Here is a 23,377-nt window from a genome sequence, read left to right on the forward strand (position 1 = left end):
TAAATTTTTTTTTTAATCACATGGCCTTCTGGAGATCAGGTCCTTTCATTGGCATGGCGTGACTTAAAATAATGAAATCTGTTGTGAAACGCAACTGGCGTTCTGAATTTTGGGGGAAATGGAGGCCTAACCTTACCAGTAAGACTGAGTTTTACTTGACATCACACGTGGTGTGGTTAGCAATATTTGATTATGAAGCAAGCTCTAAAAAATAGAGCAACCAACTGATCTTCCTCTATATAAACTGTAAGTTATCTCTCACAGCATCTCATTGGAGAGGCAGCTTTGAGGGCTAAAGTAAGTAGGTTATCCTTTCATCTAACCAACACGAGCAACTAACTGTCTGGCTACTGTGAGTAACCAGTATAGAGTGGGGTGTTGGGAAATGCAGGTGAATTGCCTTTTGAGGTCTGGGTTGCTGTGTGTCACTCTGTCTCTTGCCATTGCCAAGCACAAGCAAGCTTCCTTCAACAAAAGTTGTTACCTAAAGGGAACACTATTGCAAGCTGTCGACACCCTCTATGTTAAGGCAGCACGGCTCAAAGCAACAATTCCGGTAAGTATTAGGCCCTGCTTAGAATGATGACCTAATGGACATCTGCAATTCTGGATAAAATGTGTTTCTCTTTGTTTTATTGTAGGAAGACTACATCAAAAATATAAGATTATTAAAAAAGAAAACAAAAAAGCTGTTTATGGTAAGCCTTTTTTTCATTTTCTTTTCCCTTTTCTACTTCATTGATGCTTTTTTCCTGCATTTTAATTTTTCCAGATGGTCATTAAGTAATAATCAGGGGCATGTTTCAGTGATATTTAAAAAATAAAATGACTGCTGTTTTGCCTTATGCAATGTCTTATATCTTATTTATAGAAAAGCTGCAGATTTCAAGAACAGCTTCTGTCCTTCTTCATGGAAGATGTTTTTGGTCACCTACAATTACAAGTTTGCAAGGAAATACACTTTGTGGAGGAATTTCATAGCCTTAGGCAGAAATTGAGCCGCTGTGTAAGTATGCACAGCAGACATGGTGAGTTTGATTCTAGAAACCTGACCGGGAAACAGCATGTAGGAAGCTGTTTCCACACCAAAGGGTCAGTAAAGGGGGTTGTCTAATATTGGCTTGTAGTTCCATGGAGAGTCCATTGCCAGGGAAATAGCATCAAATATCGGTGCATAATTCATAATGCCACTATTTATTATCTCCCAAAGAATGGCAAAAACCCTATGGAAGAGGATTATCTATTTTTTTAATCATTCTCTCGTGTGATTCCTAAGTAATTCATTTATTCAACTAACAAATTATTTGTTGAACTATGTGTCTGACACTAGTTTAGGCTGTTATTTTTCTTTTTTTTTTTTAAAAGTCCCATAATGATGAGAGCTTTTAGATATTTTTTCCTTACTTATTCAAATTTTATAGCTCTCTCTTTTTAAAGCATAGTCTTAGGTCAAACAAACAAACAAACAAAAAATAAAATAAAAAGAGGAGTATATGTCTTCTTTGGTACCTAAATGATTTGCCACGACAGTAGGGTCGCTGGTGCAGGAAGCAATGGGGAATTAAAAAGTGACCACATTTCTAAGAAGTCATTAACAGTAATAAGTGACCAATGCAAAAAAAAAAAATAATAAATAAAAAATTTAGGTTCAGTGCAATGTTAATTGAATTGCCTCTGTAAGGAGAATCGACTTTCCTGTGACTTTGTATTGGCTCCACATACAAAGGTGGGATAGTGATGATTACTACAATCCTTGGCATGCCAGACAGAAAAGAGTTTTCTACCCTCAGGAGTCACTGTCACGGAGACTTAAATGCTCGGAAGTTGGAGGTGGATTTTTTTTTTTTTTTTTTTTTAATTTTAATTTAGGATGTCTTTTTCTTCTGTTCCATTAAGTGCCTAATTCCAGCCCATAGTGCAGGGTTGTTTCATGAGTGTGAGCTGGTCAGTCAAGTAAAAAATTTCAGCAAATCTACATTCTTTTTTTACTTTGGTTAGTTTGTGTTTAAGCTATGTCCTTATTTGGGACTTAGTTTACATGGCGTCTCATAAACTCTCATATTCCATTAAAATAACAACAACAATAAGAATTATGCTCTGGTTCCTCCTTGTAGAACCCAGGGAGGAGAGTCTGGACCATATTCATTTGCCTGAAATAATGGAAAGATCTTCACTTATCTTTGGTATATTTTAGATTAACCTAAAGATCATATTATTAAGGCAGAGAGTATATCTATTCTCTTAAATTTAAGTTGAATAATTATATAATTTTATTTTTACTTATCACAAGCTGATTAGATTATTATCACACAAGTAAGAGAGAGTTTTTGCCACTAAAAGACTCTAAGAGGAGGAAAATAATCTGTTGAAGGACTCGATATTGGGGGAAATAATGAGAACTTTGGTATTCACTATAGATTGGTGGAGTTATCCAAAGGGACAAAAAATTCTTTTCCATTTCGGTATTTGGAGGTTGGAGGCCCTCTGCAGTCTTTTTTATAGGTATTTAAAATAAGTCCCTTCAGTTCCCTGTTCTGCTAGAGTCCTTGATTTCTCTGCTTGGACGTGCTGTCCATTGCATTAGCCATGTTTTTCTAAATTAAATGTGTTAATGAGGGTGTGGCACTAGAAAAAAAAAAAGCCTTACCTGATTACAGTACAGCATAACTGGACACCTGAAACTTCCAAACCCACATCTGTTTTTACCATTGATTTTGTTTCCTTGGCTCAAACAGCTATAACCCTAACCAAGCAATGTTCTAGATGAAAAGCCTTAGAAAACAGATCTGTCTGGGAACTCTGGTCTTCCTTTATTTGTTTTTGGAGACATGTTTCCCCCAGAGCAACTCGCACTGTCAAATGAGATGGCTTTTTTAAGGGACTTGGAGCACAATGGGGTCAGAGCAGTGCGGCGCGTCGCCGGCTGGATGTCGCTGCTTACCAAAGTGTCTGGCTCCCCCCTATGGCAAATATGAACACATCATCCGATCGGCCTCCTCAAGTGCCACGTAACTCAGCGCTCTCCTTACGTTCTCCCACCTCAAGCAAACCCTTGTGAGCTTCTTGTTAATCTGTCTTACAAGTTGTGGACTTCATGTCCTTGGGTAACTAGCCACCCCTGTGAAACTGTGAAAATTAGAGCGGAATGATTAGCCTGAACTCTAGAAAGCCTCCTCAGACGTTGCTCTAGGAAAACAGGTGCTTGCCTTGTGTTTACTCTTTTGGCCAATCATAAATCTATATTTTTAGCAACACAGGTTGTTATATGTTTAATATAAATTTACGGAACATCTGAGAAACTCTGAATTAGTATTTGGGGGTAGAGTTTAGCAGGGAGAAATTATAAAGCACGAAGCAGACAACATTAATTTAAATGAGATAGTTTCTTAATTAAAAATGGTCACTAAAAATAGTCAATGTGTAAACAGTCAACATATAAGAAATAATTACTTTTGCTGCATTTCTCCTGGTGCCCCTGCTGTTGGGGGTGCTGTGGGGAAAAAATGAGTAAAACACAGACCTTGCCTTTCTTGGAGTTTGCAATGTGTGTGTGTATGTGTATATTAGGGGAATGGTCCTGAGAGGAAGGAATGGGACTACAGAGTAATTCCACAAGCACTTCTATCAAGAGGAAGAAAGTAAAAGTACCACAATAAAAATACTAGCAAAGCTCCGGGGATTCAGATCAGGAAATGGTCAAGTTTGAATGGAACAGAAAAGGTTTCAGGAAGGAGGGGACTTTGAGAGGTACCCTGAGTTCTGTGGGTGCTATTTCCACAGAACTTCAGCATATATCAAAATTGGCCCAAACCTTCTTCCATGCTCAGGAAACAGGAGGAAATGGCTCAACCCCTTTTTCCAGGACCAAGGCTCTGGAATAATGCTTTGGTTAGTGTGATGCTATAGTCTAAATAGGATTTTAAGGGGTTGCTTTAAAAACCAAAGCTGAATTTATAATGTTTCCATAGTCAAATGCTGTCTGAGTCCTAAACAGTTGATTTACAGCCAGAATTTTGGCATATAACCCATTTGCTTAATGTGTGCTGTTACTTGGTATTTGAATTTATGCCAACAATAAAGCATTGGCATGTGCTTTTCTGAAACAAATTGTTTTGTAAAGAACTTGGAAACAATAAAAATGCAAAACAATGATGTGGATTGCTTTACATAGTTTAGAGAACCCAATAATTATTTATTTTGTAACTTAATAGGTTGAAGACAAGAGATTACTATAGCTCTTTATAAATTGTTACCTGTATAAGGTACTTTTAAGTGTCTGGTTCTGTGTAGATGTTTTACTTCTGTTGATAATTTTTAATGGACCCCCAGCATTGTTAAAAATGATTACTGTGCTAAAGATGCAAAGGTATTTTAATTTGTGATAACAACTTTTCTCATATCATACTCTGCCCTATTTTAACAACTAAGATACGACTCTGAGTGAATTAGTTGATTATATGTTGAACTAGGTGGAATGTTTCACTTATCAAAGTACTGAATTCCTCCTTTAAAAATTTACAATGGCCTTCCTTTGATATCTTTAGGAGCATTTGGGTTGGGGAAATATTGTAAGTCCAGTGATGGAATTTTGATGTATAATATTACCAAATCTCATTATTTTGGAGTTTAACTTGAGTTATATCTGAGTTATCCTCGGTGGGTTTATTTATTTATTTACTTTTTTGTATCACCAGAGAGAAAACCTAAAGATTAACTCTAGTACTATCAGGAATTAGATAGTGGCTCAGAAATTGTCAGCTGGAGAGGAACAATATTTTTTTTTCCCCATTTGGCAGTTCACTTACATGGACTTTATGATTATGGTTATAGATAATGGTACAACATTATCTTATTGACATATCATCAACTGACCATTGAACATCTCTGGGCTTTAACTTTCTTAGTTCAAATCTCAGATGTAAAAATAAAATATTGATGGGAAGTTAATAGTCTTGTTTTTCCCCCATTTGTTCTTTTCCAGGGAACATTGTGTCACTCATTACTATTTGATAAAGCTGTGGGGTACAAGTGGGAGGAGAGTCAAAGGAGTTTTGTCAAAGGAGGTGATGCTTGAGCTTAATTTCCAGGAGAATAAAGGGGAGGGGTGGCAGGGGGAGAAGCTTGAATAAAGACTTGATGGTATGAAACAACATACCATATTCAGGAAACTGAGTTTGAATGTAAAGTGGCTGTGAGAAATGCGAAGAGGGTGTTGTTCAGATTTTATCCAGGTGATGTTGATAGAGGTCAGGTAAAGGAAGGTGTGTAGGACTTGCTAAGGAGGTTGGAATTTGTTCTGATGTAAATGAAAGCCTTTGAAAGGCAAGGCATGATTAAACACTCTGTACTTGAGAAGGACCTCTTCGGTGGCTAAAATGGGGGGAGGGTGGGGAATTGGTGGCTCTAGGGGCTGAGGCTCAAGACAGAGGAAACAGTGAGAAGAGCATTTCAATAATGTGCCTGAATTTAAGTGGTGACACCTTCCCTGTCATGGGGAAGGGCAAGAAGAGTGTGAGGAAGAGAGTAGCGTCTGGGATGAGCCTCAGGTTTCTTCTTGGGGGCTGGTTGGATGGTGGTGTCATTCACCGAGAATTCAGAAGTAGAAAGCAGGCAGGAGGGTGAATAGGTTGCTTTAGACCTGATAAAAGTTAAAAGTCACCCCATACAAAAGTGTATTCATGAAATTATTCTCTCTCTCTCTATCTCTCTCTATTTTGTATGTTTAATATTTATTGATGAAATAGCACATGCTCGCTCACTCTATTTTGTGGGCTTAATATTTGTTGATACATTTATCTCTTTATTAACAGATTTATTGAGGTGTAATTGACATACAATTAACTGTGCATATTTAAAATATACAATATGATAGTGTCAGTTCCTAGGGCTGCTGTAATAAAATACCACAAGCTGTGTGGCTTAGAAAAACAAAGTTATTGTCTCATAGTTCTCAAGGCTAGAAGTCTGAAATCACGGAGGTGGCAGGGCCATGGGTCCTTTTCGGAAGCTGGCAGGGCTCTGGAGGTGGCTTGCCAGCAATCCATGGCATTCTCTGGGTCGTGACATAACTCAATCTCTGCCTCCATCGCATGACTGTCTTCTCTCTCTCCCTGAGACCAAATTTCCTCTCCTTATAGGGACACCAGTCACATTGGATTAGGGACCACCCTAATCCAGTTTGGCCTCTTCCTAACTAATACCACCTTCAAGGATCCCATTTCCAAAGGAGATCACATTTGCCAGACTGGAGGTGAGGACTTGAACATATCATTTTTGGGGACACAATTCAATCCATATAATTTTGACATGTATATACTTTTGAAACTACCATCACAATTAAGATAATGAACATATTCATCACCCTTAAAATTTTCCTTGTGCCCCTTTGTTTTTTTCTTCAATGTTTTTTAGAATTTTTTAGTGAAGTCATTTGAGCCTGGAGTTTTCTTTGTGGAAATATCTTAAACTATACACTCTATTAAAAATTAGTTCTAAGGCTATTTCTTCTTGTGTGAGCTTTGGTAGTTTGTACCTCTCAATGATTTTGTGCATTTCATCAAATTTTTCAAATTTATAGCCACTTCTCTCATTTCTGAGATTAACAATTTTTGTCTTCTTTCTTACTTTCTGATTTGTCTGGTTTATCTGATATGTCTGGTTCATCAATAATATTGATATTTGCAAAGAACCAGCTGTTAGTTCCATTTCTTTTCTCTATTGATTTTCTGTTTTTGATTCATTGATTTCTGTTCTGATTTTTTTCATCTCCTTTCTTCTGTTGAAAGGAAAACTTGACTAGCTGGACTCATAAAATAATTTGCCTAATTGCTAGTGATCAAAGTTGAAAGTGAAAAAAAATTTCCATTAGTTTTCAAGATTTCATCATCTGCTTTAATTAATACTTGGAGAGCCTGAACAGTAGTTGGTAACTAGAGAGACATATTTCTTCATATTGATTGTGTATAATTAATTAAAAAATATGATAAGTCTTGGCAGATAGAATATTTGTGTCTCCGTTTCTTGTAGTGGGGTTGCCAAGTAATTTGTATCATCTATTGCAACTAGCTTATCAACTTGTAAAACAATGCCAATTATTCAGTCTTTTAATTTCAGATATATGTATATTTCAGATATTTATATATTTTGACTGCAATTGGTTGAACTGATAAAACAAGAATTAGAAAATGAGACCAACTCTGTCTTATTCTTTGGTTAAATGCAAAGTCCAAAAGCCTATGTTAAAAAATTCTGAATGTGCATTAGATTTCCTGTTTAGAAGCCAGATAGTAGAGATAGACTTAAATTCAAATCTCAGCTCTGTCACTTGCTCTGGCCTTGCATAAGTTTCCTTATTTATCAAGGGCTAAAAACAACAATGATAATAACCTTATCCTGTGGATTTGGGAATAATTAAGTGAAATAATATGTAGGTGTCTAGCAGGACACCTAGCATGCAGTAGTTCTGCAAAATTTTGTCTTTCCTCATGATTTCCATACACAGAACATTATTTTATTTCCAATTACATTTTCCCAACATTTTCCAAAGGGGTGGTTCTCTTAATCAAATGCCTTTTTAGTGCCTAATGTTAGCATTAACACATGTAATGTGTATAATTTACAGTACAAATTTAATTTAAAGAAACAAGATCATTTATGAGTAATTGGTTTTTAATCTTGGTAAATATATTCTCTAATTAGGTTATGCAAGCTCTTTGCTGACAAATTCATTCCTTGGTTAATGATATACAACTTCACTGTCAAAATTATGGGGCACAGCTCTATCACTGAGTTAGGAATTTTTCTCATGTGTGAAATAACATGAACTCATAAATGATACATTGAAAATTTAAAAAAATCGGCGGTAAAGTCTTCCTACTCCAGTATCTGTTTAGGGCATTTAAAGACCCTTTCCAGGTATATTTTTCTATAATTGGAAAATTGAGAAATGATCTGTGATGGTCCAAGATTATTCTAGGTAAGTGAGATTGTATATGCTTATCTATGTCAGATGACATGGGAATTATAGGGAGTATAGAAAGAGGGTAATGTTTTTTAAACTCTTCTGATATATATGTACTCTGGTGCTGAGCATTTGTAATTTTTTGTTGACATTAATGTCTGATTATGAATTCAGTTTTGCAAAGAGACACTTGGCAAATTGGTTAGTCACTCTTTCCTCCTTTCATGAAAACTTGGTTGCAGATATAGTCATGCTTTCCTCCAATAAAGCTAATTTGGTTTTTTTTCTTTCTCAATTTCCTATAAACCTTTCTGGTCTCAGTGGTTTTGTGTTGGTGTCCTAGTGCCTTTCTTTTTGCCAAAATGACATTTAATTTTTTTGTGTTTCTATTTTCAAAAACAGGCTGCACCAACGTACTTTTCTTAACTGCTGTTTTAAATGAACCTCAAATAATATTTGTAAAACCTTACATGAAAAATTGGGCAGTTATTCAGTGGATAAGATTTTAAAACTCTACGTCTGCTGTCATATAACAAAATTAAATTAATTTAGTCTTTTAATCTAATCCTTTATCTGTTATTTGTGTTTTGGGGAAAAATAGCTTCAGGAAACCAATACTATGGCCAGAGTAGGAACTATCTTAGCCACTAGGGTAATTATTTTAGTCACTCAAGTAAACTTAAAAGAGGAATAAAAATATGGTTGAAACCAGTGGGAAGTTATATGCCCAGATAAATAAAATGTATAAGATCTTAAGTATGGTTTTACATTCTCCCAATGGCTGTGAGAATACCATTCTGTTTATAATATAATATAATCCTTTTTCTAGAAAGGATTTGAGGCCATTCTTTTGAAAATGTAGCCTTGGTGGTTAGTTCTCTGAAGGACTACAGTCTGTGTAGCTGCTCACACACTGACCCATGTATCTTGTTTCCTCAGAATCATTAGTGGAGAGTGATTTTCCACGTTTGCTTTAGTTGTCGTACACAAAAATATGTTTGATTTTTAAAACACATGTAAGCATTGGGGATACAAACTAAGTTTTGTATTGATTATTTATTTATTCAGTTGCTTTTACCAAAGGTATAAAATTCACTAACACCTAGGATATGCTTCAAACTATTATTAAACCAAAAGACTTCTGCAGGCTCTGAGGAAGTAAGTTCATGCTTGCAATACATTCACTGATTCATGCATTCATTCACTCAAGAAACATTTATTGAGTATCTAGTACTTGCTGAACACTATTCCAGATGCTGAGGATTCAGCAGGGATTGACAGATAATGTCTCTCTTGTTGTAGACCTTATTGGAAAGACTTTCAGCCAGTTTCAGCTAGTTTCAGATTGTGGTGGTGCTGAGAAAGGAGCAAGCTCCAGGATGTGTTGCAGCAGGGTTTGGGGTTAGGGGCCGTACCTTAAATAATTTAGTCTTGGAATTTCAGCTGAGACTGAAGGGTGGTAAGTCATTTCTGATCTCTGCAGCCTGGGGGCAGCTTGCTTCCTCTGCATCCCCTCTCCCGGCTCCTCCCACTTTATCTTACTGATCCTTCAAGATGCAGCTCACTTGCTTTTTCCTGGAAACCTTTTGGGTTTCTGTAGTCTGGTTGTTCCTCCTCTGTCTCCCAGAGAAATTGTTTTCTTTTTTAATCACAGTATTTATAACTTATTGTAATTCTGTATCACTGTCTGCTCTCAGTAGACTCTGAGCCATCACTTACGCCCCGAGATGATTTTCATCACATAGAGTACTTTTATATATTAAATAAATCAGTGCTTTGTGGGAAGAGACACTATTGTATGCCTAGCATATAGTGCCCAATAAATACATGTTGATTTAATGATGAATGATTAGGCTGTGGCCTGTGTGTTTCTGGGGAAATGTTTATTTCACAGTTTTCTTTGAACTGGTCTTTAGTTATTCTCGCCCTACTAATAATTTGCCCTACTAGATTGCATCTGTTTCAACTGAGTTTGTCAAATCATTCATCCATTCATAAAATTGCTGACCTCCTTTGTCATGCAATTCCATTTCAGCAACTACAACTATACACTGAAATATAAGGAAAAATAAACCCTTCTTTTATGAATTCCTCTTTCTTGGCAAAGCAATCTGAATTATGGCAGTAAACGCTGGGCTGTCTCACTGGGTCTTGGTAGAAGCCTGTGGACACATTTACAACAGTGAGGAAAATGAAAACCTTCTGGGTCAGATCTTTCCTTAGGGTCATTTATAGAAAATGGAGCTCAAAGCTCCAGAAAGCATCCAGTAAACCTGAGGGTAGCTCTAGTGGCAACCCTGGCACTGTTCGGTTTTCTTCTGTCCAGGCCCTGTTTTTCTCCTTTTCTACTGTCGTTGCTCTTCCTGTAGTGGTATGTGCCTTTGACACTCGGAGGCCAGAAGCCTTTCTTATACTTCCCACCCTGCTGTGGGATGCATTCATTGCCAGTGAAAGTTCTTTGGCCAGAGGACATAGTCGACAGGAATGCCTTAATGTTACTTAACTTCTGTACCTTCCAGAATTTGAATGGCGTCTTCAAACTCCTACCTCAGTGTTGAGTCTTAACATTCTAGCACAGGAACATTTGATATTGTGCCATGTGACTTGATCTTCCCATCTGAGCGTCTTCTATAGCATCCTTAAGATTCAGCAGGAATTGACTCTCTTTATGAACACTCTTTTTCCAATTGCAATATTTGGGCCAACTACTTTGATATTAGATAATTCCAGGCTAGAAGGACTTAGATAGCATCTAGTCCAAATCACCATTTATAAAATAATGGGCAAACTTCTATAGGCCTTCCCACTAGCTTCTTTCTTGACTGGGACTAGACTGGCTATTTCTAAAATTTCCTTTTATAGTTCTAATCTGACAAACAAATGTTCAAAGAAAACAAAAGACAGATACATACACACATACACACACACACACACACAAGCGATCTCTCCCTTTGTTTATTATCACATTGTCTGTCTTCAGGTAACTCTGCCCCACACCCCTCTGACACTCAATTCAATCTTTTAAAGTTGTTTTCTATATTCCTCCCCTATGTAAGACAGATTAGAGATCTTTGAGTCAATCTGTCTTTGTAACTGGATTTTGAAGGTTTTCAAGCAGAGATTGAGTTAGTTGACTTAGTTCCAATATAATTTAGTGGTTATAAATGCAGACTTTGTAGCCAGAATGTTTGGCTTCCCATCCCAGCCCTTCCATTTGCTCACTGTGTGAACATATGCAAAATATTAACCTCTATGCCTCAATTTCCTCATCTGTAAAATGGGAGATAATAATTGTACTACCTCAGAGGGTTGTCGTGAGGACTAAATTAGTTAATGTAATCAAAGCCTTCTGATTAGTGCCTGGCACATAATACTAACAAAATAAATGTTGACCATCATTAGCTTAACCTAATAATCTTCTCAATATTTCTGTATTGACTTGAAGGAGAATTAGAATAAAGAAAAGAACTCCTGGAACTGCTGAATTTTTACCTTCTCATTGTTGTATTTTGTTGATTTCTCTATTTACAACCATTTTATTTGCTAACTGTCTTCTGCTCATCATTATATCTCTGTGCCTAGCTGAGGGCCTGGCATAGTAGCACACTATGAAGGTTGTTTAATGAATAAGGAATTCCTTCCGACTGTATGCTCTGACACTGGCTGCTTCCGTCCTCAGTGGCTGATGTCCCTTCTTTCTCTATTAGCTTGGGCACTGGCTTATAAAGACCAGCACCTGGAATATTTATCTTTGGAGGAAAAATATGGATTTCCTTGTAGAGTAATGGGAAAAATGTAGTCTTATGGTTGTAAATAGAAAACTAAGTCTATAATTATAGGAACCGAGCCAGGCAGACTGGGTTAATTAGCTGGCTTTCAGAACAGTTTGCCGAAATGGAATGGTATTTTGACTGTATTGAATTAAGAGTTTGTTCATATCTTGTGTGTCGTCACCTCGTCTAATACAATTTTATTACTTGTGGAAATAAAGGGATCCTTATAACATAGTGAGAAAAATAATAGGTTTGTCAAGTAGTTTTACTTCTGAGGGAAATGATATTTTATACTAACATGAAGAATGACACAATTCTTATAAGGAGACTTACTTAGCAGCATTAGACGATGAAGACAATGTTCTTCTTTAAGTTCACCTACACACTAAAGACAGAATAGAACATTCCATCCATCCCAAAGGAAAGGAAGAACCCATGTTGCAAAAGTTGGTGGAAAGGTAACATGAAATTCAGGAAGTATTCTGGAAGGCAAGGAAGGAGTGTAATTGGTCATTTGGGCATGGAGTTTTGACTCTTAAGAGTCAGGGTCACCAAGTTATTATTGTGAAGAGTGTGTGAGAGAACAGGCCTTGCACTTAATAAGTCCCTAGGAAATGTTGCCTATTATTACTATTAATATTTCAGCTCATATATTGTTATAGAATAATATTTCAAGTGACTTCTTTACTTGGAACTGATTTTGAACGTACCAAATGGATTTATTGGAAATGATTATATCCACATTGTGATGAAAACTAACTTCAAATTACTATGTCACGCAGAAATAATAATAGCTAACATTTAGTTTTGCATGGCTTTATGATTTGCAAGGCATTATGCTAAGGACTCTTTATGTATTATTTTTTAGAGTCCTCAAAAAACAGTCTTTAAGGTAAGTACTTTTATCACTTTTGATGGATAAGGAAAAGGAGGCTGAGAGAGGTTAAAGTAACTTATCCATGATCACTCAGCTGGTAAGTGACAAAATCAGGATTTCAATCCAGGGCTGCCTGATTCAAAGCTGGGGCTCTTATCCATTGTGTTCCACTGCCTTGCTGTACTTACAGACCACAGGTCAGCAAATCATAGCCTGTGGCCCACATCTGGCCTGCCACCTGTTTTTGTATGGCTCACAAGCTAAGAATGGATTTTACAGATGAATGTTTGCAATCAATTTGATAATAGGGAACACTAACTTTGCACCCTAATTAAGCAAACTGTTAGTTCCCCAAAGAATTCTTTATTTCTCATTAGAGCACTTAATTGCAAAAAAATTGTACTGTACTCAATTATTATATTTTTGAATTTTGTCAATAAAAGGTTTCTGAAAATGTGTTGACTCTCTTGCTCCATAAGTATTTATATAATTTTATACATATTTATATAAGTATTTACACAATAGTCTTTTGACCTGCAAAGCCTAAAATGTTTATTTTCTGGTTCTTTTCAGAAAATGTTTGCCAGTCGCTGATAGAGACCATACAATAGAATATCTGGGGTGTATGGAGGGTCCTGTCTGATTCCTCGGCACTAATGCTGAGGGATATAACCCTTCAGCAGTGTGGCTGGGGATGGACTCTGTTCCAGTCCTGCCTGGAGGCATCACATATTAAATTTTTGACCCACTGGATCTGGAAGGGACTGGAAAGTCCTATTATTAAATTCAAGGCTCTTATCACAGGGAGTGCTAGCCTGTGCTTGTGAATCCTGCAAAATGCACCTTAATTCGAACATTCAGTGTCTGTAGCTGCTGAGCACAGTACTGCGGACCAAATTTTGTAATACAGGGGTGCTAATGAGAAGAATGGAATTCTTTAGGGAATGACATTTCATTTAATTGGGGTTCCATGTTCGAGTGCCTAATCAGGAAAGCCCCTTGCATAAGAAAGCCTCTTCGTTCCTCCCTGAGGTTTCACCTGAAGCCGCAGTCCCCACTGGGCAGAGCCATGACAGGGTCACCGCCAGGAAGCCCCTGCAGTTGTGGTCGGTGTATGACTGTGTAGTCATTTTAGTTCTATTGCTTTTGACAAGAAAAGGAGCCTGAGGCACCCGCCTCCCTCCTCTTTGTTTTCTGACCCAAAGAGACTCATAGGTTGACCTTGGCAGTTTTATTCATTTAAAAAAATCCTATTGTGATAGAATACATATACAGTAGGACCTCCTTTTACACGACCAATGCATTCTAAGACCCTCTGCTTAAGTTGAAAATCATGCATAATAGTGAACCCCATTATTTATTATTTCTTATATGAACATACCTATCACACATTTTTATACATAAGGCAAATAAACAATCTAGTAACAATAAGTAAACAAAATGAACCACAGAAATAATTTTTAAAAAATTTAGTTCTCTCTTTCTCTGCCTTTATTTTTTTTTGATTGCCAATCACATATGCCTGAATTTGCATGTGTCAAGTTTGTGCAAAATGAGGTCCTACTGTAACACAAAACTTGCCACTTTAAACAATATAATTGAACAATTCTATGGCATTGAGTACATTCACAATGTGCAATCATCACCACTAAACATTTCCAAAATTTTTCCATCAACTCAAATAGAAACACTGTACCTATTAATAACTCCTCATTCCCATCTCTTCACAACCCCTGGTAACCTCTAATCTACTGTCTGTCTCTATGAATTTGCCTATTCTAGATATTTCATGTAAGTGGAATCATACAATATTTATCCTTTTGCATTTGGCTGATTTCATTTTGCATAATGCTTTCAAGGTTCATCCATGTTGTCCCATGTAATAGAACTTCATTCCTTTTTATGGCTAAGTAATATTTCATTGATTTCATTGTGGATATACTATATTTTGTTTATCCATTCATCTGCCAATGGACATGGGTGATTTCCACTTTTTGGCTATTGTGAATAATGCTGCTATGAATGTTGTTTTATTCATTTCAATAGATATTAAATGAATAACATCATTTAGCTCTTGTGTTTCCTAAGTTTTAACTGATCTTCATATTTTTTGGATGTACTTCTGCACTAATTTACCACTAGGTTTGGACCTCTTGAGACACTGTGGCTGAGTGAAATCTGGACATTGGTTTCTTTGTCTCTAAATTTAGAAGAATTGGTCTGTATTATCTCCTTGGTCTATTCTAGTGCTAAAATTTTATGAATAAAAACTAAGTAGATAAATTGAACATTCTTATCATTTTCTTCCCTTCCCTTTTCATGAATTAATCTGACAGAAAATTTGTGGGGAGCAGAAGGGGATGTCAGTTTCCCTGTGCTTGACTCCTGAGCCATTCTGGTGCTCAGGTGGGGTTTGAAAATTCACCTCTTCAAAGGAGCCTGGCAGTTTCTACCAGCCAGGAAAACCACAAGCCAGTTTCTTAAGATGTCAGAATCTTGTCCTAATTTTAAACCAATATTAATTTTCCAGGTGCTTTCTCCTGGCAAACTACAGCTGAATGTCATACTGTGTATTATGCATGGTAGCCACAGTGATTTTTTGAAAGACATATTTAGTCTTGCCATTTCTATGTTTCAATGCCTTTGCCCTGCATTTATGACAAAATCCCAACTCCTAACCTAGCCCCACATCTCTCATGCCTCTCTCTCTCGCTCACTTGCTCCAGCCAGGCTTGCCTCCTCTAAGTTTCTGCAAAGCTCTAAGTTCTTTCCTGCCTCAGAGCCTTTGCAACACCTTTCCCTCTGCCTGAATTGTCCTCCCCGGGCATCCTCCTCACTCCCTCTTCCTCTCTTTTCATTTCCTGACTCCTTCTCGTTTTTTACATCTCAATTTAAATGTCATCCTTCAAAGGATTTTTCCCTGACCACTCTATTGAAAGTATGTCACCCCTACGTTTCTGTCATAGAGTCATGTATATTACAAATACAAATTTATCATTAATTGTAAATTTTTACTTTTTGTTTGTTTCTTTATTTACCATCTCTCTCTACCAGAAGGCTGTAAGCCCTGTGAGGACAGAGACGATGCAGTATTTAGCTGCCAGTGCATGTAGTACATGCTTAATAGATACGGAAGAGTGAATATTGCTAGTGCCTTTTCAATAGTATTATCTGTATGTACTTTTGATTTCTTAGATTTCCTGTGCTTCATCAGCTAGAGAGATGAAATCCATCACCAGGATGAAAAGAACATTTTATAGAGTATGTATTCCAAACCCTTGCTTTCAAACACTTTTCTTTTTAAAGTATGAAAATGTTCTACATTTATATTTGTACTTTATCTGCAGATTGGAAACAAAGGAATCTACAAAGCCATCAGTGAATTGGATATTCTTCTTTCCTGGATTAAAAAATTCCTGGAAAGCATTAAGTAAATCAAGAAGCCAAGAGCATTAATTTGATAGTTGTTTTGAAATACTGCATGAACCACCAGAAACAAATTTAAATGGTATTTCCTTAAAAAAAATTTGTATCCAGTATTGCTAGTAGCTTCAGAATAGGTTAGAGGAATTGAATGTTTTGAAGTTTTAGAGATAAGTAAATTATCAAGAATACATATATATATTTTCTGTATTTTTAAAGAATGTTTTCATCCTGAACATGTTTTGTTATTCACAAGTACGTTGTATAAATTTAATTTAAAGTCATACAACCTGAATCAGTACACGTAATATTTATAGAGGGAAAATGACAATATAAGGTTATAGAGACTTATGTAGATGCTATGTATATGATTATTATATACTTAAGGGTTTGATGATTGTTAAATATGTCCAATTGTTAAATATGAACTTAGCTTTTAGCAGAAATTAATTTTAATTAAACAGTTTCTTTTTCCTGGATGTATTAGAATTTCAATAAGTGCAATGGATAACAACCAAATCAGATCAGATAGGGCATACAGCCAACTAATTGCTTTGAATGATTTATCAGAAATATTAGATAATCCAAGCTACAAAGACCACAAGTAACCAGAACTGAAATGATGCCAAAGCTTGATAATGCTTGTTCCGGGAGCTGTACAATTAGGAAAGTGGATAGAGGCCAAATAAGAGCCTAAATGCAGCTCAGATTCCACAACACACATTTCTTATTGCCTAAAGCCTTTATTTGCACGGTTACCCTTTCGGTTAAATGAAAAAATTGGCGTGACCATTGTTTGGCTTTAAATGGACTCTACTTCATGGCTATCTGGCATACAAGGCATGGGCAGTGTCTGACAGCATGTCCTGGGCAGCCGGCCAATTCAGTTCCACAAGGCCTTTGCTGTGCCCCTGCTGCTCACGGTTCTGTGGTTTGATGTTCTGTGATCCTAACAGGCAGAGTTTCCTTGAGACCTTTGCTGATTTTGCCCTTAATGCCTCATCTCTTCATTGCTTTTCCACCTTCTAGTTCTCTTTTTCAATCATGTGGCCATTATCCTGTCCACAGGAGTTCTTTCTTCTGAGTCAGTCCATTCAAGACTACCCTCTCCTGATTTATCCCGTATTCCAAAATTACCTCTTTGTCTCTTGCACCTTCACCTTCCTCCCTTCCTCATCAACACACTGTGCCTTATGTCTGTTGGTGATCTTATTACTGGAGAAATCCATAGGAAAGGAAAGGCGCAGTGGGTACTGGGGAATTGGGAATAGGGAGACTAGAGAACTCTCTCTTCATCTCTTCCTGAGGAGTCAGGGCTTCCCTGGGCAGGTTTCTAGGTCACCAGTGGTGGAGAAGCCTTCTTTCTTTAGGAGCATGTGGAAGAATGGAACTGGGATCTGGAGAATCAGGAACCTACCCTGGGTTTTGCCATGGCTCCTAGAGGAGATAGTGTGCCCATGGCCTCTCATTTCTCTTCATTTAGGGCAGTCAGTATATTCTAGGAACAGGCAACCTGCACATCTGAGTTGGACTGTGCTGCAGATCCGCAGAGCCTAGGGTTTCCAGTCTTGGTTGCTCATCATTCATAAGCTGCCTCATTACTTGGGGTCTCTAGACATCAGAGGGGCTGAGTAACATTCACTTACCAGTCAGCAAAGAATAATTTGTTATACGCCCTTCAGGTCCTTAGGAATAAAATTCCATTTGCCTTCCCCAATTTTTTTGGGTGATTGAACTCAGCTTTTTGTTGCTTGTTTGCTAAATTCTTTGGCTTACCCAGAACAGTCAAAAAGGTTGCTGTTAGAAATTTCGGTGCGCAATCATAGAAGGCACAGAGACTAATTGACTTCAGGCAGGAAAGTTTTATTTGAGCAGCAGCATGGTGGGGGTTGGAAAGAAAAGTGCCATCAGCATGGCGGGGCTCTGAGGTAAAGCTTCAGCCTGCTTGAGACAAAGGGAGAGCTGTATTTATGTTCAGCTACTAGGGGTGGTCAGTTGGTCAAGATGGACAGAGATTTAGCTGGTGGGCCAAGTGGTGATTGGGCCTGGGGGTCTGCCAGGGTGGGTATTGAGAAGGAATGGAGTGGAGCCAATGGCTGAGTAGTGGGGTTTTTTGCCATTTTAAGTCTTGGACTGTATATAGCTGGAGAAGGGGGGCTTTGGGCAGGATGCAGTGGTCGCAATATGTTATTCTGGCCACCAGGAAGTTTAGCACAAAAGGCTTGTCGAATGTGCTGTCTGTGAAAGCCTGCATTTGGAGTGGAATTCTCCACCATTTGCTAAATGCAGGCTCAATATAAGAATTCAAAAGGTCTCACCAAGTAAAAAACAATATTCATATGCTGATGCCTATTTACAAACAGACTTTATTGAAATGCTGGGAAAGAAACCAGTTTTATTTTGTGAATAAAGACTGATACACAGAAAAGACGGCTAAGAATAAGCTGGCATCCTGGTGCACAGAGCGGAGACTGTGTCTTGGTGGGGTCACCGTGGGCTCAGGCGTCAAGCCCTCAGATTTACAGGTCCTCATGCTGGACTCCAGCAGAACAAGAGACAATCGTGCTTTGAAAGATAGGTAACAACCACCCAATGCTCACGAGATGCTTTATAATCCCCAAAGCCATTTAGCATTTACAGAGAGAAATCCCTTCTGGTAGTAAAACCATTTGTACATTTTATGGATCGTACACAGAAGACCTAACTTCCTATTAAAAAGCTCTGTTTGTCAACATATAATTAGAGCTCAGAGAGTTGAACAAACCCTCACGTCACGGTACAGCAGAAGGAGGCTGAGGTACCAGTGTGTAGCGTGGTGTGGGAGAAAGCGCTCCACCGGGGCTGAGGCCGGGCCAGCCCCGACTGCCTCTTTATCACGGTCATCCATACAAAACAGCACCCCCTTCCCAAGCCCACCCATTCCCCTCTCCTCTGCTTCATTTTCTCTCAGCCACTTCCCTCCTGCTGACATGCTTGTATGGACTTGTTTATTCTCCGTTTCCACCACATCAGAACGTAGGCTCCTTGGGGCGGAGGTTTTGACTGTTTTGTTCCCTGCAGGGTCCCAGCATCTAGAACAAGGCCTACATAAGTGGGCACTACGTAAGCATGTGGTGAAGGTGTGAACACACAAGAGTGGATTGAGGTGGCTGCTCCACTGCCCTGGGGATACATGGCTAGTGCCAGGTGACTGCCTCTTGTGCATCTGCTGCTGGATGGGTCCTGATTGCAGTTAGTTACCACGGGGAACTGTGCACACATCTGCACAGCGAGGGACTGAAAGCCTGCTGTACTCCAGCTACCCTGGCCCTCTCAGTCGCATGCATGCTTTTCTCACCACCCCATACCCCGCTGTGCCTGGCTAATTCCACTGATTGTTCAAGATTCAGTTTAAACATCATCTTGCTGTTTGTTAACGGTTTCATACAGAATCTGTCATAATTATAATTTCTTTTGTGGTGTGCATATTTAATATCGGTCTCTTCCACTATACTGTCAGTCTGATTTACTGCAATTTTGCCCAGAACCTTAGACACAGTAAATGCCCACTTAATATTTGTTGAATGAATAAGTGATTAAAATAGTGAATTGGATTAGACGGTGTCCAAGGTTTCTTTTGGCTTTTGCCTTCTCTGCTGTCATAATTTCCCTGGTTGGCACGAACCTTGAGGAATGTAATTTAGCCGTGCTTCCTGAGTCTTGTCCTCTGACAGCACCTGTACTATTATTTGTGTAACACTGAATTTAAATCAACACTTTTTTTCATTTGCTCCAAACAAAAGGTAACTGTAAATAAATATATGACTCAAAATAGTTTACTAAACTTACATATGTATGTTCTCAGCTAGGCGAAAACATGTTCATTTGTGTTCCATGTAGAATAACATTGCAAACCCCTGCTGGTATCTTGCAAAGCCCTCGTGGAATATGTCTCACACTTTGGGAAATACTGCATTAGAATGAGTTTCCACTGTCTCATTCTGGCCCAACTTAGAAATACTTCAAAATTGGAGCTAGATCACTTTAACCTACCCACAGATACCAGTTTAGGAAAAGTCAAGCCATGATGCCCAGGTTTCAAACTGGTTTTGCCGCTTCTGTCATTGTTTCCAGAGATGTCGGCACGAAAGCAGGCTCACCAGTCAGTCATTCCACGGCTCTGGTGACTGTGGCTCTCGTCAGAGGAGGCTGGGACGGCTGTGCAGCTTTCCTTGCCCCACCGGCGCTCTGGGAGAGCAATCTCCTCCTGGGTAGCCGTGGTCCATGCAGCTTCTACAGGGGCAGCTATAGGAGTCCCTGTCCTTCTGGGTGGTGGGGCCCCGATGGGACTGACGTACACTGTGGTAGGAACAAAAAGTGAAAGCGCAGTCAGCTTGAGCAGAAGAAGTGGCAGAAAGACTCAAAAGCAGATGCAGAACTGTGTTCTGAATCACTGTACATCATTAAAATTCCTGAGAATGCACATCCCTAACTGTGGCTATGAACTAAGATTTAAATCAGTCAGTCAAGCCTATAAACATTTATTGAAGGCTTACTATTTGTTAGTCTTGGTCATAGCTGAAGTAATAATAATAAATACAGTTCATGGTATCTCCCTAGCAATTTACAACCCAGGAAGGAAGATAGACATAAAAACAAAGAATATTATTGTATTCAGTGCAATGCAAGCAATAATGGAGTAGTAGTGGGACAGTAGTCAGAATAAATTTCCTGAAAAGATGAAGTTTGAGAACTTATCCTTTAAGACTCAGTTCAGGTGTCATCTCTGCCCAGCAAGCTTTCCTTGATCCTCCCGCTCCCTAACCCCAACTGCTAGGCTGGGTTTGATGCTCCTTGCAGAGCATGTTTTCAGAATAGTGCTTATCACATTGTATTGCAATTTTCTGTTTGCTTGCTTATCTCTTTCCCAAAGGCACAGACTTAGCTTATTTAGCATTGCATCCCCTTCCCTGGTGTCTAGCATGGTGCTTGGCAAATAGAAGGTATTTAGGATTTTTATTTTTTATTTTTGTATTGAAACAATGGAAGGAAACAATGGTGGTGAGACTGGAAAAGGGGAAGTGGATTTGGGAGACATTTAGGAGATAAAATTGATTTGATTTGGTGACTGAGGAAGGAGTCTAAGATGATTCTAGGGTTCTACACTTTCTACTGCTTGGTAATAAATGAGGACTCATAAGAATGTATTCTAATGAAAGTCTAGCATCTCATTTTGGCCAAACAGAAATGCTTTAAAATTTAGAATTCATATAGGCATAGATTCTCATAGTTTGAAAAGAACTAATAAGGCCACATTGTCCACCTTTGCTTCTTATACTAGAACCTTCTCTATAGCACTGCCTTCCATCCAGCATGTGCTTAACTACCTACAATTATGAAAGACTAAATGCTTCCTGAAAGAACCTTCTCTATCTCTAAATAATCCTGCCTAGTAGAAAATTGTTTATATGGATCTGAAATCTATCCTTTTGAAATGTGTCGTATTTTTCTTAGTTCCGTTGCTTGGGTTGTAGAGTAATTCTGTCCCATCTGCCACATGATAGGTGGATTAGTTAGGATATATGTTGTGGAAAAGGAGGCCCTGCACCTTCTTTTTAAAGGCCAAGCTAGAAGTTACCTATGTCATATGTGTTCCCACTTCAGGGCTAGAACTTAGCTACATAATCACACCTAGCTGTAAGGAAGGCTTGGAAATAGAGTTTTTATTCTGGGCAGCCATGCAACCAGATAAAAATCGAGGGTTCTAGATTATGAGAGAGAAGGAGAGAATGGATCTTGGGCAACACCTAGCTGTTCCTGACACTGCCACCTTTTAAATATGTGAAGTCAGCAATTATTTCTCCTTATTTCCATCTAAGCTTCATCATCTCCTCCCTCCTAATCTCTTCTCCCCGCTAATTAGCTCCAGGTTTTCCCACTGTCCTCAAATATCATGATGTTGGGTGCTATCACCAACTGAAGCTTATTCTCTTTGCTCTTAGTGAATACTTGCTAGATTCTTGGGACTATGCTTTCCCTTCTAGGTAAACATTTCCTTGCATTTCTCATTTATGTTTTATTAGGCTTTAAAAAATTACAAAAATACTATATGCTTGTTCTAAAAATTGAAACAATATTAAGGCATATAAAAGGATACGAAGGAAAACAAAAAATATCTCCCTGCCGCTTCTTTTCCACTTTTCCAGGTAAGCCAATGGTGGCAGTTTGCTGGGACTCTTTGTCCAATATTTATTTTTACAACCACCCTGATGACAATAACCAAAAATTTACATGCATATATATAGCCTCTCTCTCTTTTTAAGAAACAAAAATTATTCTACCCTTCAACTAGCGTAACATAACATAAAACATACCAGGGTGTGTTTGTGGGTGTGTTTGATTTAATAGCTACAAAACAGTCTATGAAATGAATACATCCATTCTGATTTGTTGTTTTCAGGTATTTTTTTTTGTCCATACAAAACATGTTGTAATGAACATCCATATATATATATATATATCTTGATTCATGCTTTTATTTTTACAGGAAGTCTTTCTAGAAGCAGAACTCTGGGGTCAAAATATATGCCAAATACTGTCAAATTACTTTCCATAACTGTTATATTGCCCACCCCATATTCTTGTTAACACTGGATATTATCAATGATTTTTAATTTTTGCCAGTCCAGTGCCTGTAAATGGTATCTCATTACTTTAGTTTGCACTCCCCTGACAACTTTTTAAGATTGATCGCCTTTTCATATGCATACTTGACATTTCCTTTTTTTGAGATATACCCCCAGTTATCCTATAAACCATTTATTTCAATATATGTTCAATATAATACAATTGAAAATTTATCCTAACCTAATCAAAATGGTACATTCTAATTAACTTTAACATTCAAACAATTCAGTAGGGATACTCACACCCTGGATAACATGTTTTACATCATCTCCACCCCTGCAAGGCCAACATCTCTCAACAAGAGATTGCTATGAGGATGGCCTCTCCCTTTATCCATAGCCGTGATTCTGATCGATGGTGCTCCTCTCCAGTGCTCTGCTGCTCTGGGTGGTCACTGGCAAGGGAGAAGCCCTGCCACGAATGTAGGTATTTGCATTTGCAGCGGGAGGCAGAGATGGGAACTGAGAATGCTCCATGGTTAGAGATCTCCTCACTTGCCTATCCAGGCCCTATCCAAATCTCCCTCCACAACCCCAGCCAATTTGGGTTGAGTCATGTTTGCTCCATTTACCCACGAAGGAACTCTGACCCACTAACTCCTACCTAGCAGTCTTAAGGACCAGGGAAGTGCATCAAGAATTCCAGGGCCCCAGACCTCCCCCTCTGCTAAATGCCTTC

The 23,377-nt window shown here is 38.3% G+C and overlaps 1 protein-coding gene across 1 annotated transcript; it reads left to right on the top strand.

Moving 5' to 3' along the window:
- The first annotated feature begins 385 nt into the window (after positions 1 to 385).
- On the top strand, positions 386 to 16,044 carry LOC119543489 (interleukin-26-like). The gene is made up of 5 exons (XM_037848343.1): positions 386 to 556; positions 642 to 698; positions 872 to 1,006; positions 15,806 to 15,871; positions 15,958 to 16,044. The coding sequence occupies exons 1-5, from the start codon at positions 386 to 388 to the stop codon at positions 16,042 to 16,044; spliced, it is 516 nt and encodes a 171-aa protein (XP_037704271.1).
- Positions 16,045 to 23,377: the final 7,333 nt, after the last annotated feature.

The sequence above is a fragment of the Choloepus didactylus genome, chromosome 8 (assembly GCF_015220235.1).
Source record: "Choloepus didactylus isolate mChoDid1 chromosome 8, mChoDid1.pri, whole genome shotgun sequence".
NCBI classification, from domain to species: Eukaryota; Metazoa; Chordata; class Mammalia; order Pilosa; family Megalonychidae; genus Choloepus; species Choloepus didactylus.